The 16,578-nt window shown below is 37.5% G+C and overlaps 1 protein-coding gene across 1 annotated transcript in view; it reads left to right on the forward strand.

Moving 5' to 3' along the window:
• Positions 1-16,578, forward strand: part of UBR3 (ubiquitin protein ligase E3 component n-recognin 3) — a 223,531-nt gene that overhangs the window by 178,795 nt on the left and 28,158 nt on the right. The window contains exon 32 of the mRNA XM_065880145.1: positions 4,743-4,846. Within this exon, the coding sequence (XP_065736217.1) occupies positions 4,743-4,846 (104 nt within the window). The remainder of the gene's footprint in view (positions 1-4,742; positions 4,847-16,578) is intronic.

Below are 16,578 nucleotides of genomic sequence, written 5' to 3' on the forward strand. Positions count from 1 at the left end.
TATCTACTCAGATTCTCTGCCCATTTTTTAATTGGATTGTTTTTTGCTATTGAGTTGTATGAGTTCTTTATGTAGTTTGGATATTAACCTTTTATCAGATATATGATTCTTCTATTTCTGTGGCTTCAGTTTTTACAGTTAGAACTCTAATCTATTTGGAGTGTTTCAAAATGTATGGTATAAGGAAGAGATTCAGTCTTATTTTTTGCCATATAGTGATCAAATATCCTACTGCTTTGCCTTCCCTACATAAGTAAATTAAGACATGTATGCGAAGAGAGAGGAGAGAGAGAGAGAGAGAGATGGAAGAAAAGTTGAGAAAGTGCTTTGCTTACTGATATGGAAAGAGCTCCATTCAGATACAATATTAAAAGAAAAACAAATTCAGGAGCACTAAATCTGTACTTTATGCTACCACTTGTATAATCAAGGGGAGATGAGAAATAAATTTGTATTTGCTTGTTAAAATAAAACAAAACAAACCAGATCCATACATATGTGGATATTGGATTTATAGCATAGATGGAACTGTGGAGCAGTTGGGGAAGCACAGTCTTTATAGTGAATGGAGCTGGGTTAGTTGGATATTTATATGAGAAATAATTAATATTGACTCCTACCTCATGCAGAACCTATTCGGATTTTGCCAGTTATTTCAGTAATATCCTGGGAAATGCAAATGCAGTGCAAAGAAAATTCAAGATCGTGTTTGTGTTTAGTGTCATGTCTCTTTAATTTCCTTCAGTGTGAAATCTTTCCTGACTTTGTATTCCATGACATTGACTTTTTTTTTAAGAGCTCAGGCCAATTATTTTGTAGAACCCCTCAGTTTATTTTTGTCCAATATTTCCTTGTGGTTAGATTCAGGTGATCAACTTTTGGCAGAAATATCGCATAAGTAATATTGTGTTCTTTTTCGTGTGTCACATCAGGAGGCACATGCTATTGATTTGTCTTCTTATTAATGTTAATAACTCTGATCATTTGGCTAATGTGGTATCTGCCAAGTTTTTCCACCGTAAAGTTATTATTTCATCCTTTGTAATTACTAATTATCTGGTGGGGGTATACTTTGAGGCTATGAATAAATACCGCTACTTCTCAGAAAAAAAAAAATTGTATGTGTGTGTGTTTGTGTTTGTAGACAAAATTAGTAAGCTGTGAGTATTTTGTATGTTCTGGCTAAGGAAAATAAATCACTTTTCTCGATAGTAGCTAGTAATTTTCTTTCCTGGCTAGACTTGCATACTCAAGGACAGGGATGGTGTGCAGATGAAGTATTAGAATGCCTAACTCTGAGTCTAAGGATACTCAGCAAACAAGAGGTTTCTTAAGTGTAGTATTGGTGAATTAGAAGTTTTAAAGACCAGACAGAGGTACTCTGCTTTCCATATTACTGATTGCTGGGTTGTGTTCTTTTATAGCCCTAGGATTAGTAGGATAGTACTAAATGCTGCGAACAGTTATCCAGTGTTTACATCATGCTACACATTTTTGTGCTTTGCATATATAATCTCATTTAATCATCACCATAACTGTATAAACTAGGTACCATTGTTGTCTCAATTTTTACATACGAGGAACATGAGGCTTAGAAAAGTTAATTAACATGTTCTTTAGGGGCACACAGCTGTGAAGGAGTAGAGCTGATCTGAATCCAAAACCTAAGGAAGCATAGAGTAATAGCTAAAAACTTAGGCTTTAGAATCAGAAAGATTTGGAGAGATCTGAGGAATTTCTGGAAAATCTGGTTGATTTTTTTCCCCTTCTTATTTGCTCTCATTTTTATGGTTCATTAGTTCGCTAACTTGTAATATTACAGTTGATTATGTCATCTGTGTTTCATTTCTGTATAAGAGTTTTAAAAATGGAAATATCTTTTTCTGTATTCTCACTTTTAATCCTTTTACAACATAAAATTCTATGTCTAATGATATAGGTTTCTCATATACACTTTTGTCTAATCCTCATGAAAATTATTTCCTTATTTTCTTTAAATTTCACTGTGTTGATAGTCACTTTGGTTTAAAAAAAAATGGGAAAATTAGGCCTATTAAGTCTAACCCACCCATTTCCCCGTATTATCCATGGAATTAATAGTAGTGTACAGTTTTTATAATCTGGATTTTAAAGATTACCTAAAAACTTTGAGATAGAGATAATTATGTATTTTAAAATATTAAGCATTTAACAGATACTTATCACAATGATGATATTAAACCCCACATTAAAAAACTGTGGTTGGGACTTCCCTGGTGACACAGTGGTTAAGAATGCAGGGGGGGCTTCCCTGGTGGCGCAGTGGTTGAGAGTCCGCCTGCTGATGCAGGGGACACGGGTTCGTGCCCCGGTCCGGGAAGATCCCACATGCCGTGGAGCGGCTGGGCCCGTGAGCCATGGCCGCTGAGCCTGTGTGTCCGGAGCCTGTGCTCCGCAACAGGAGAGGCCACAACAGTGAGAGGCCCGCATACCGCCAAAAAAAAAAAAAAGAATGCAGGGGACACGGGTTTGAGCCCTGGTCCAGGACAATCCCACATGCCGCAGAGCAGCTAAGCCCATGCGCCACAACTACTGAGCCTGCGCTCTAGAGCCCGTGAGCCACAGCTACTGAAGCCCACGTGCCTAGAGCCCATGCTCTGCAACAAGAGAAGCCAACACAGTGAGAAGCCTGCACACTTCAAAGTAGCCCCTGCTTGCCACACCTAGAGAAAGCCCGTGTGCAGCAATGAAGATCCAACACACAGCCAAAAATAAATAAATAAATAAATTTATTTTTAAAAAAACACCGAAACTGTGGTTGACTTCTCTACAGTGGGGTGTATCCATTCATTCATTCATTCATTCAGAATATGTGCTTACTGTGTGCCAGGAAAGATCCATTCCTGTGTCCTGAGATGATTTTTATTATCTAGTAGCCAACAAGCTCCAGGTTATTGTTTTTGTAAATTTTTCCTGATTATGAAATTGTAGTTATTGTACAATGTTTAAAATGTACAAAAATGTTGAGAAAGAAAATGAAACAATCCAAAATCTCATAACCTACCTGCTATATATAGTTTATTACAATTTAATGAACTCATGAACCATAAAAATGAAACATAATGTCTCATAAAAATGAGAGACATTTCTTTGCAGTCTCTTTTTTTCTCTGTGTGTGTGTGTATATATATACACACACACACGCAGAAATGCCATGTGTAAAATAGATAGCTAGTGGAACATGCTGTAAAGCACAGGAAGCTCGCCTCAGTGCTCTGTGACATCCTAGATGGGTGGGATGTGGGGGAGAGGTGGGAGGGAGGTCCAAGAGGGAGGGGATATGGGTGTACATGGAGCTGATTCACTTCACTGTACAGCAGAAACTAACACAGCATTGTAAAGCAGTTAACACTCCAGTAGTAAATAAATACATACATAAATACATAAATAAAAATGGGAAAAAAAGCTGTTTGAATCATATTGTATCAGTTTTAGAATCTGCTTTTTAAAAATAACACCAACCAAATTCCCACATCATTAAAAATTCTTTAAACGATACACCTAATTTATTTATTTACTCCCAATTTAATTTACAGATGTACAAAAGCTACCACTCGTGTAATCAGTGGAAAACCATTTCTGTGGGAATTTGAATAATAGGTGAAGAAATGGTGTCCCCTCGATTTTTTTCTTTTTAAGAACTTTGGTCATGTAAAGAAGAGATGCCAGAGAGACTTAAGAGACAAGAAATGCTAGGATTCATGGCATTAATGGAAGGTTACCTTTGGAGAGAAAGACAAGTATATTGAAGAGATATTTGTAGAGAATAGAGCCATTCAAAGAGCTGTCACCCTCTGCCAGTTATTTAAGCTTCACAGCAGCAGAGGTTGGTTTACTCACATATGTGTCCAGTGCCTGGCATACAGTTAAGTAATCACTGTATATTTGTTGAGTGATGAAGCCTAATAAAAGATTTGAGCAATTCTTGTTTATCCCAAGTCTAGTCTGAAGTGTAGCTTCAGAATTTAACCAATTCTGGAAGCTTAAGATTAACTTTTTTCTGACATTAAAAATTAAACCTATGACCAAAAATTGAAGCTTCCAAAGGAGTTTTAAAAATTCTTTTAGCGTGAAAAGAGCTGCTTTATAATATATCCTATGTGTTTTATAGTACTATACATTCCTTAGATTTACTATTTTATCTTTTATAGTGTATTTTAAGTTCTGCTTTGGTTATTATTTTTCTTTGAAACTTTGAAACTGTTAAAAGATTTTATTTGAATTTTATATTAGTCATAAAGTTGAAACAACTTTTAACAAGAGATATTGACCATGCCTTTTCAATGTAACTTATTTGTGAATTGTTTTTTTATAACATGAATATTTCTTCTTTAGTATGAAGTTTGTCATAGCAAGTGTCCTAAGTGCCACCCTATTTGTAGTGAAACTAATTCTCTTAAGCTCCGTTTAATGCTTTGTTTGATTTCTGTAATCTAAGAGATCAGAAAGTTAATCATAAGTTAATATATCCTAAGACCTAATAAATTTTCTATGTAATTTTTTTCATATTAGGCGGAGTCAAGGAAATATGTGAACCTAAAAGGTTTTATTTTTAGGCCAAAAATATGGCTCTAACTTTTTCTTCTGAGATTTCTCAGTTGCTTATGAAAGTTGATTTCTGTTCCATAGACATATATGTGAAATATAAAATGAATTAGAAGGAAGATACAATACTGTCTAAAGTGTATGCACTTTTCTTTTAGGCTGGGAAATGAGGAGCAACAGCCTGAGGTTCCAATTCTTTATCATGATGTTACATCCCTTTTGCTTATCCAGATCTTAATGATGCCACAACCCTTACGCAAAGGTATGTCTTTATAATTTAGATTCTTAGATTATATTGTATATATAATGAATATTCTAAAAATTATAGGCATAAGTATAGCATTCAGTCTGATGGAAATGTTCTGAGGTAAATAGCATTGTAATCATATATATCTAAAGAAGATGACAGTGAAATAGTTTTTTTCCCTTGTAGGTCTATTTTTAGATTTTTAGTCAATAATAAGATAAAGACATGGGGAAATCACTCTTTGTTTTTAAAAAATTAAAATGATACAAAATGTGAAAAATAGAGCAAACTGTCAGCCTTAATGCCTCTACGTTATCTACATGCATACATACATATTTTGATATAGTAGTATCATAGAGTTGTTCAAAATGTGATGACCCATTATTTTTAATTAGTGTTAGTATCATACCAGTATGATATTAACAGAATTAATATTATATTAGAAACACTTTAACTATTGTTCCACAGTTGTATGAGTTCTGTGAGTTCTTTGTATATTTTGGATATTAACCTCTTATTGGATACATTGTTTGCAAATATCTTCTTCCATTCAGTAGGCTACCTTTTTTGTTTTGTTAATTTTTCATGGTAATTTTAGGAAAAGAATAAAGTGCCTTCAGATTATGTCCTATTTACTTGTATGATTTTTCACATTTGGGTTTTATTATTTTATATGTACTCTATCTTGTCCTAAAAGAAACTTGGAGCATTTTATGTCACCTTAACTCTAAAACAGTTTATGGAAAAGATACTTTTGCAGACATCTCAATCCTCTTTGTCTTCTTGTTTATCACCTGCACTAAGCCTGGTACTTGTAGGCAAGCCAGTAAATAAATGGATGTTGAATAACTGTATCTCTGCAGGAGATTATAGATTCCCTGGATTACTTTTGCAAAACACAGCACAAATACTGTTGCATAGAGTGCGTACTCACTAAATATTTAATTGTCTGATTTTTGAAAATTTCTTGTGTTTTCATGCCTTACCCACTGAAGAAAATCTGGTTTACTTAGATTTTGTTTATATCATTCCAGAGTCAAGCTGTTGTCTCAGCTTGGCATCAGTATCCTTTGAACTATATTCCTGTTTTAGGATCTTTATTTTGATGAAAAATCAGAAATATGGATAAAGATTTACATGTGATATCTATTTAAAAAGTTGTTTAATTTCATGAGTTATAATGTTGCAAATTTTTAACAATGTTGAATTGCATGCTAACAACAAAATGATGACTTCATCTTCTGAAATAGTGTGATGGGATAGATGTGGCATCTACCTAGTTCAGTCCTCACAGCAATTTAGAATATGAAGTAATAATTTTCATTTGTGATTCTGAGGAGAAATTCACATTTTAAAGAGCCTCAGAGTGGGAGGGAGGGAGACGCAAGAGGGAAGACACATGGGAGCATATGTATATGTATAGCTGATTCACTTTGTTATAAAGCAGAAGCTGACACACTATTGTAAAGCAATTATACCTCAATAAAGATGTTAAAAAAAAAAAAAATAAATAAAGAGCCTCAGGCCAACATTTCTACCTTACCAGACTCTTTATCATATGTGATCCGTAGGGGCAAGCTTTTATTATAGGGCCCTTGAAAGTGCCTTGTCTCCCTACACCCTTCCTTTTTCCTGTCATGCAGTAGCACTATAAAACTTAAAATCTGTACCATTGTTTAAAGTCTGTGTGCTTTTAAGGCATTTAAAATAAATATTGATCTTCCTTTGTTTACCCTCAGGTAGGTTGATTGTGATTTTTGGTTTTTTTAAAAAACAGATTGAGAGTAGATATCCAATTCCTTTTTCTCCTTTTTAAATTTTGATAATTACATGTGAAGGGATTTGCTCTCTGTTGTAACCTTGGAAGACAGCAACCTGTTGACTTAGTATACACCTCAAATGAGTGATTCCTTGTTTTTTCCCTAAGTCCCTAAAATGCATTGATTTCACACATGGCAAGTATTCAGTAAATAAATATTTCTTAAATGAATGAGTGAATGTGAGAACTTAAGCTTAATCTGTGACTTTAAACTTCCAGTTTAAATATTTTTAAAATGATGATAATCAAGGCAAAGTAACAAAAAAAAATTAGTAGTTTGCTACAACAAAAAGCTAAAATTATGCTTAAAAAGTCATTGTCATTTTTTAATGCATCATTTCTTTTTAATTAAAAATTAATTTATGTAGTTTATAATGAGAAGAAACTAAATGTGAGTGGTATTTCTAGGTCATGTAAATGACTTACTGGTTAAAATCATTTTGTTTTGTGCTTAGTAGACAAATTCTCTAATTTTTAGCATTCTATTAAAACATTTAATCGTCATGAAATACTCTATTTTTAATTTTGATACCGTCCTTTCTTGGTTTTCCTTGTATCTCTTTTTCTGCTCATTTTCAAGGCTCCTTTTCATTCACCTCTTCCTCTTCCCATTCTTTGAGTTGTTGCTTGGTTCCTGACCCCTTCTCAATTTTACCTTCTTTCCTATAGCATCATCTGTACCTATTCTTTGATGATTCCCACATATTCCAGCTCCAGTCTACAGCTCCGTGGTGAGCTGCAGATTTCTACACATGCCTCAAACTCAACATATATAACATTAATTCATTTTCTTCCCATCCAAACTTGCTCTCTTCCTCTGTTTTCCATTTTAGTCAATACTACTACTAGTTACTCTTTGTAGAATGAGAGTCTACCATTATTTTCTACCTCCAAAGCTCTACCAAATGCTGTAATTTCTGTCATCTAAATACTTCTCTAATTCGACCCATTCTTTCCATCAGGCCATCTAATTTGACATATGCTAGAGTACTTTTGCTCTCTGCTAATAGGTGTTCTTGCCTCTAGTCTTGTTTTAGTCCCTTTCTCCTAAGAAGCAGCAGTGAATATTTTAAAATTCAAATCTAATATTATCCCTATCCTGCTTAAAATTACTTCTCATTGCCCAGTCTAGATTCTATAAATCAAATGCTTATAGATATCAAATAAGTAACGTAAATAGTAATATTAATAACAACAGATATTTACTGATTGCCATTGCCAATCACTATTTTAAGCATTTAACTTAATCCCTTTAAAGCAGGTGATATTACCCTCATTTAACAGATGAAAAAATAGAAACAGAGTGTTTAACTAACTTGCCTAAGGTCAGAAGAGTCAATTTAAATCTAGACAATTTGGCTTCATAGCCTAAACTCATTCTTAACAATAATGTCTTTGGTTTGATATAAATGGGAGTTGGGGACTGTGACAAGTTAGAGAATGCATGCTTGGCCGAAGAGGACACTTACTGTTCAGCTCCAGATACCTGTCGTCATGTAAGAATGTGGACCCAGTATTGTCAGATCTTCCTGTTTTTTAAAAGTGGAAATCTGGACTTTTACAAGAAATATCCGAGTTTTAAATGTCAGTAACTAAAGACAAAACAGGATAAAGACAAACCAAACATCTCTCCAGGCTGCATTCAGACAGATAACCCTCAGTTTGCAACCTTTGGTCTTCGGCATAAAGATTACTTTTCTAGCTTCATCTCTCGTAGATTGCTACTTATAAGTCTAGATACATTGGACAATTTACAATTCTTGTAAGTCTTGGGCTCTTTTTGTGACCCTTGTACAAACAGCTTCCTCTGTCTGGAATCCCCCTTTCCTTGCCTCATTCCATCTTTGCCTTCCTTATTATGGCTTATTTCTCTTCATCACTCAAGACTAACTCTCCTCGTTGGGGCAGGAGGCTTGAATTTTTTTCTGTTCCCTGCCCTTAGTCTATAGTTCCTCCTCCTGTTTGCTCCCATCACACCCTGTACATACATACAGCCATCTGTCTCTCTTACTATCCAGACTCCAAGTCCTTATTGTCTATAACCTGGCATGCGTTAGGTGTTAAGATATTTAGAAATCCATTTAGAACTAGCTTATAAGCACAAAGAAAGAGCACTGATGGACTCACAGAACCAAACTGTAGGGATGACCAGAACCATGGCTTCAGATGCTAGCAGGGTTCTTGCCATCTTGGGTCTATCCCTCTCTCTGTGGATCTGCTTCATTCAGCCTTGCCTTAGACAGTCTCTGCCATAGACTAGGAGCATGACCTCTGATATTTCCAGACTCACATCTTTACATCTTCCCTTTGCCTCCAGTTAGAGAAATCCCAGATAGGTACTCTGACTGGCTCAGCTTATATCAAGTTCCCACCCCAACCCATAAACATTAGTAAGAGAAAGCATGTGTGTGTGTATGCATGTGTGCACAGGCACACTACACACACACACAAACACACAAATTTAAAATTAGGCAAGATTTTCCTTAGGGCATGATTTTTAAGGTGTCATCTGACTAATTTAAGAGTTAGCCAGGTTACAAGGAGGGAGTGTTTCCACTTGAACAGAGACCCAGTAGAAGGATGCCAAATACTTCTTTTAAAAAGGTGAGTCTTGCTGTAATAAACAGACAAAAAAGATTGCAGGGGGCAGGTAATGCTGATAAACCACTGTGCAGAAAAGAGTTAATAAAGAAGGCCTGAGTGCTATCCTTTGAAAGGCCTGCTTCCAAGGTTGGCCCTTGACTGGTATCTGGGAACTTTGATTTTGGGAGAGTTTCCACCATCCCACTGATAAGAATGGCTCTCTGTGCCTAAACTGTACAAACAATGTGGTTTATGCTGAACATACCTGCTTTCTTTCTGGGAATCTAGAACTTTGGAATGTGCTAGGCAGTGGGTACCTATGTGACCTGCTCCCAATAAAAATCTTGGGCAGAGTTTCTTCTTTTTTCTTTTTTTTTTTTTTTTTTACATCTTTATTGGAGTATAACTGCTTTACAATGGTGTGTTAGTTTCTGCTTTATAACAAAGTGAATCAGTTATACATATACATATATCCCCATATCTCTTCCCTCTTGCGTCTCCCTCCCTCCCACCCTCACTATCCCACCCCTCTAGGTGATACCAAAGCACCAAGCTGATCTCCCTGTGCCATGTGGCTGCTTCCCACTAGCTAGCTATTTTACGTTTGGTAGTGTATATATATGTCCATGCCACTCTCTCACTTTTTCCCAGCTTACCCTTCCCCCTCCCCATATCCTCAAGTCCATTCTCTAGTAGGTCTGTGCCTTTATTCCTGTCTTTCCCCTAAGTTCTTCATGACATTTTTTTCCCTTAAATTCCATATATATGTGTTAGCATATGGTATTTGTCTTTCTCTTTCTGACTTACTTCACTCTGTATGACAGACTCTAGGTCCATCCACCTCATTACAAATAGCTCAATTTCGTTTCTTTTTATGGCTGAGTAATATTCCATTGTATATATGTGCCACATCTTCTTTATCCATTCATCCGATGATGGACACTTAGGTTGTTTCCATGTCCTGGCTATTGTAAATAAAGCTGCAGTGAACGTTTTGGTACATGACCCTTTTTGAATTATGGTTTTCTCAGGGTATATGCCCAGTAGTGGGATTGCTGGGTCGTATGGTATTTCTATTTGTAGTATTTTAAGGAACCTGCATACTGTTCTCCATAGTGGCTGTACCAATTCATATTCCCACCAACAGTGCAAGAGGGTTCCCTTTTCTCCACACCCTCTCCAGCATTTATTGTTTCGGGTTTTTTTTGTTTTGTTCTTACCAGTTTCTCTGTTTCGAGATTTTTTGATGACGGCCATTCTGACTGGTGTGAGATGATATCTCATTGTAGTTTTGATTTGCGTTTCTCTAATGATTAATGATGTTGAGCATTCTTTCATGTATTTGTTGGTAGTCTGTATATCTTCTCTGGAGAAATGTCTGTTTAGGTCTTCTGCCCATTTTTGGATTGGGTTGTTTGTTTTTTTGGTATTGAGCTGCATGAGCTGCTTGTAAATATTGGAGATGAATCCTTTGTCAGTTGCTTCACTTGCAAATATTTTCTCCCATTCTGAGGGTTGTCTTTTCGTCTTGTTTATGGTTTCCTTTGCTGTGCAAAAGCTTTGAAGTTTCATTAGTTCCCATTTGTTTATTTTTGTTTTTATTTCCATTTCTCTAGGAGGTGGGTCAAAAAGGATCATGCTGTGATTTATGTCATAGAGTGTTCTGCCTATGTTTTCCTCTAAGAGTTTGATAGTTTCTGGCCTTACATTTAGGTCTTTAATCCATTTTGAGCTTATTTTTGTGTATGGTGTTAGGGAGTGATCTAATCTCATACTTTTACATGTACCTGTTTAGTTTTCCCAGCACCACTTATTGAAGGGGCTGTCCTTTCTCCACTGTACATTCCTGCCTCCTTTATCAAAGATAAGGTGACCATATGTGCATTGGTTTATCTCTGGGCTTTCTATCCTGTTCCATTAATCTGTATTTCTGTTTTTGTGTCAGTACCATACTGTCTTGATTACTGTAGCTTTGTAGTATAGTCTGAAGTCATGGAGCCTGATTCCTCCAGCTCCGTTTTTCGTTCTCAAGATTGCTTTGGCTATTCAGGGTCTTTTGTGTTTCCATACAAATTGTGAAATTTTTTGTTCTAGTTCTGTGAAAAATGCTATTGGCAGTTTGATAGGGATTGCATTGAATCTGTAGATTGCTTTGGGTAGTAGAGTCATTTTCACAATGTTGATTCTTCCAATCCAAGAACATGGTATATCTCTCCATCTATTTGTATCATCTTTAATTTCTTTCATCAGTGTCTTATCATTTTCTGCATACAGTTCTTTTGTCTCCTTAGGTAGGTTTATTCCTAGATATTTTATTCTTTTTGTTGCAATGGTAAATGGGAGTGTTTTCTTGATTGCACTTTCAGATTTTTCATCATTAGTGTATAGGAATGCCAGAGATTTCTGTGCATTAATTTTGTATCCTGCTACTGTACCAAATTCATTGATTAGCTCTAGTAGTTTACTGGTAGCTTCTGTAGGATTCTCTATGTATAGTATCATGTCATCTGCAAACAGTGACAGCTGTACTTCTTTTCCGATTTGGATTCCTTTTATTTCCTTTTCTTCTCTGATTGCTGTGGCTAAAACGTCCAGAACTATGTTGAATAAGAGTGGTGAGAGTGGGCAACCTTATCTTGTTCCTGATCTTAGTGGAAATGCTTTCAGTTTTTCACCATTGAGGACGATATTGGCTGTGGGTTTGTCATATATGGCCTTTCTTATGTTGAGGTAGGTTCCCTCTGTGCCTACTTTCTGGAGATTTTTATCATAAATGGGTGTGGAATTTTGTTGAAAGATTTTCCTGCATCTATTGCGATTATCATATGGTTTTCATCCTTCAAATTGTTAATATGGTGTATCACATTGATTGATTTGTGTATATTGAAGAATCCTTGCATTCCTGGGATAAACCCCACTTGATCATGGTGTATGATCCTTTTAATGTGCTGTTGGATTCTGTTTGCTAGTATTTTGTTGAGGATTTTTGCATCTATGTTCTTTAGTGATATTGGCCTGTAGTTTTCTTTCTTTGTGACATCTTTGTCTGGTTTTGGTATCAGGGTGATGGTGGCCTCATAGAATGAGTTTGGGAGTGTTCCTCCCTCTACTATATTTTGGAAGAGATTGAGAAGGATAGGTGTTAGCTCTTCTCTAAATGTTTGATAGAATTTGCCTGTGAAGCCATCTGGTCCTGGGCTTTTGTTCATTGGAAGATTTTTAATCACAGTTTCAATTTCAGTGCTTGTGATTGCTCTGTTCATATTTTCTATTTCTTCCTGATTCAGTCTTGGCAGGTGGTGCATTTCTAAGAATTTGTCCATTTCTTCCAGGTTGTCCATTTTATTGGCATAGAGTTGCTTGTAGTAATCTCTCATGATCTTTTGTATTTCTGCAGTGTCAGTTGTTACTTCTCCTTTTTCATTTCTAATTCTATTGATTTGAGTCTTCTCCCTTTTTTTCTTGATGAGTCTGGCTAATGGTTTATCAATTTTGTTTATCTTCTCAAAGAACCAGCTTTTAGTTTTATTGATCTTTGCTATCATTTCCTTCATTTCTTTTTCATTGATTTCTGATCTGATCTTTATGATTTCTTTCCTTCTGCTAACTTTGGATTTTTTTTGTTCTCCTTTCTCTAATTGCTTTAGGTGTAAGGTTAGGTTGTTTATTTGAGATGTTTCCTGTTTCTTAAGGTAGGATTGTATTGCTATAAACTTCCCTCTTAGAACTGCTTTTGCTGCATCCCATAGGTTTTGGGTCGTCATGTCTCCATTGTCATTTGTTTCTGGGTATTTTTGATTTCCTCTTTGATTTCTTCAGTGATCATTTCGTTGTTTTTTTTTTTTTTTTTTTTTTTGCGATACACGGGCCTCTCATTGTTTTGGCCTCTCATGTTGTGGAGCACAGGCTCCAGATGCGCAGGCTCAGCCACCGTGGCTCACAGACTCAGCCACTCTGCGGCATGTGGGATCTTCCCGGACTGTGGCATGAACCCGTGTCTCCTGCCTTGGCAGGCTGACTCTCAACCACTCCACCACCAGGGAAACCCCACTTCGTTATTAAGTAGTGTATTGTTTAGCCTCCATGTGTTTGTATTTTTTACATATCTTTTCCTGTAATTGATATCTAGTCTCATAGCGTTGTGGTCGGAAAAGTTACTTGATACAATTTCAGTTTTCTTAAATTTACCAAGGCTTGATTTGTGACCCAAGATGTGATCTATCCTGGAGAATGTTCCATGAGCACTTTAGAAAAATTTGTATTCTGTTATTTTTGGATGGAATGTCCTATAAATATCAATTAAGTGCATCTTGTGTAATGTATCATTTAAAGCTTGTGTTTCCTTATTTATTTTCATTTTGGATGATCTGTCCATTGGTGAAAGTGGGGTGTTAAAGTCCCCTACTATGAATGTGTTAGTGTTGATTTCCCCTTTTATGGCTGTTAGTATTTGCCTTATGTATTGAGGTGCTCCTATGTTGGGTGCATAAATATTTACAGTTGTTATATCTTCTTCTTGGATTGATCCCCTGATCATTATGTAGTGTCCTTCTTTGTCTCTTCTAATAGTCTTTATTTTAAAGTCAATTTTGTCTGATATGAGAATTGCTACTCCAACTTTGTTTTGGTTTCCATTTGCATGGAATATCTTTTTCCATCCCCTCACTTTCGGTCTGTATGTGTCTCTAGGTCTGAAGTGGGTCTCTTGTAGACAGCATATATATGGGTCTTGTTTTTGTATCCATTCAGCCAGTCTGTGTCTTTTGGTGGGAGCATTTAATCCATTTACATGTAAGGTAATTATCGATATGTATGTTCCTATTCCCATTTTCTTAATTGTTTTGGGTTTGTTATTATAGGTCTTTTCCTTCTCTTGTGTTTCTTGCCTAGAGAAGATCCTTTAGCATTTGTTGTATAAAGCTGGTTTGGTGGTGCTGAACTCTCTCAGCTTTTGCTTGTCTGTAAAGGTTTTAATTTCTCCATCCAATCTGAATGAGATCCTTGCTGGGCAGAGTAATCTTGGTTGTAGGTTTTTCCCTTTCACCACTTTAAATATGTCCTGCCAGTCCCTTCTGGCTTGCAGAGTTTCTGCTGAAAGATCAGCTGTTAACCTTATGGGGATTCCCTTGTGTGTTATTTGTTTTTCCCTTGCTGCTTTTAATATGTTTTCTTTTTATTTAATTTTTGACAGTTTGATTAGTATGTGTCTTGGCGTGTTTCTCCTTGGATTTATCCTGTATGGGACTCTGTGCTTCCTGGACTTGATTAACTATTTCCTTTCCCATATTAGGGAAGTTTTCAACTATAATCTCTTCTAATATTTTCTCAGTCCCTTTCTTTTTCTCTTCTAATTCTGGAATCCCTATAATTCGAATGTTGGTGTGTTTAATGTTGTCCCAGAGGTCTCTGAGACTGTCCTCAATTCTTTTTATATTTTTTTCTTTATTCTGCTCTGCAGTAGTTATTTCCACTATTTTATCTTCCAGGTCACTTATCTGTTCTTCTGCCTCAGTTATTCTGCTATTGATCCCTTCTAGAGTATTTTTAATTTCATTTATTGTGTTCATTGTTGCCTGTTTCATCTTTAGTTCTTCTAGGTCCTTGTTAAATGTTTCTTGCATTTTCTCTATTCTATTTCCAAGATTTTGGATATCTTTACTATCATTATTCTGAATTCTTTTTCAGGTAGACTGCCTATTTCCTCTTCATTTGTTAGGTCTGGTGGGTTTTTATCTTGCTCCTTCATCTGCTGTGTGTTTTTCTGTCTTCTCATTTTGCTTATCTTACTGTGTTTGGGGTCTCCTTTTTGCAGGCTGCAGGTTCATAGTTCCCATTGTTTTTGGTGTCTGTCCCCAGTGGCTAAAGTTGGTTTAGTGGGTTGTGTAGGCTTCCTGGTGGAGAGGACTAGTACGTGTGTTCTGGTGGATGAGGCTGGATCTTGTCTTTCTGGTGGGCAGGTCCACGTCTGGTGTTGTGTTTTGGGATGTCTGTGGACTTATTATGATTTTAGGCAGCCTCTCTGCTAATGGGTGGGGTTGTCTAGCACTGTTGCTTGCTGCTCATTGAGTGAAGCTGGGTGCTGGTGTTGAGATGGAGATCTCTGGGAGATTTTCGCCGTTTGATATTACGTGGAGCTGGGAGGTCTCTTGTGGACCAGTGTTCTGAAGTTGGCTCTCCCACCTCAGAGGCACAGCACTGACTCCTGGCTGCAGCACCAAGAGCCTTTCATCCACACGGCTCAGAATAAAAGGGAGAAAAAGTAGAAAGAAAGAAAGAGGATAGAAGAAAATAAAGTTATTAAAATAAAAAAATAATTATTAAGAAAAAAATTAAACAAAAAACGGACAGATAGAACCCTAGGACAAATGGTGAAAACAAAGCTATACAGACAAAATCTCACACAGAAGCATACACATACACACTCACAAAAAGAGGAAAAGGGGAAAAAATAATAAATCTTGCTCTCAAAATCCACCTCTTCAATTTGGGAAGATTCGTTGTCTATTCAGGTATTCCACAGATGCAGGGTACATCAAGTTGATTGTGGAGATTTAATCCGCTGCTCCTGAGGCTGCTGGGAGAGATTTCCCTTTCTCTTCTTTGTTCTCACAGCCCCCGGGGGCTCAGCTTTGGATTTGGCCCCGCCTCTGCGTGTAGGTCACTGGAGGGCATCTGTTCTTCGCTCAGACAGAACGGGGTTAAAGGATCCCCTTATCTGGGGGCTCTGGCTCACTCAGGCCGGGGGGAGGTAGGGGTACGGATGCAGGGTGACCCTGCGGCGGCAGAGGCCGGCATGACGTTGCCAGCCTGAGGCGCGCCATGCGTTCTCCCGGGGAAGTTGTCCCTGGATCCTGGGACCCTGGCAGTGTCGGGCTGCACAGGCTCCCCGTAAGGGAGGTGTGGAGAGTGACCTGTGCTCACACACAGGCTTCTTGGTGGCGGCAGCAGCAGCCTTAGCCTCATGCCCATCTCTGGGGTCCGTGGTGTTAGCCACGCCTCGCGCCCGTCTCTGGAGTTCCTTTAAGCAGCACTCTTAATCCCCTCTCCTCGCGCACCAGGAAACTAAGAGGGAAGAAAAAGTCTCTTGCCTTTTCGTCAGGTCCAGACTTTTTCCCAGACTCCCTCCCGGCTAGCCGTGGTGCACTAACCCCTTCTGGCTGTGTTCACGCCGCCAGTCCTCTCCCTGCGCTCCGGGAAGTCAGAGCCTCAGCTCCCAGCCCCGCCCGCCCCGGCGGGTGAGCAGACAAGCCTCTCGGGCTGGTGAGTGCTGGTCGGCACCGATTCTCTGTGTGGGAATCTCTCCGCTTTGCCCTCTGCACCCCTGTTGCTGTGCTCTCCTCTGCTG

The sequence above is a fragment of the Phocoena phocoena genome, chromosome 7, assembly GCF_963924675.1.
Source record: "Phocoena phocoena chromosome 7, mPhoPho1.1, whole genome shotgun sequence".
Taxonomy (NCBI): Eukaryota; Metazoa; Chordata; class Mammalia; order Artiodactyla; family Phocoenidae; genus Phocoena; species Phocoena phocoena.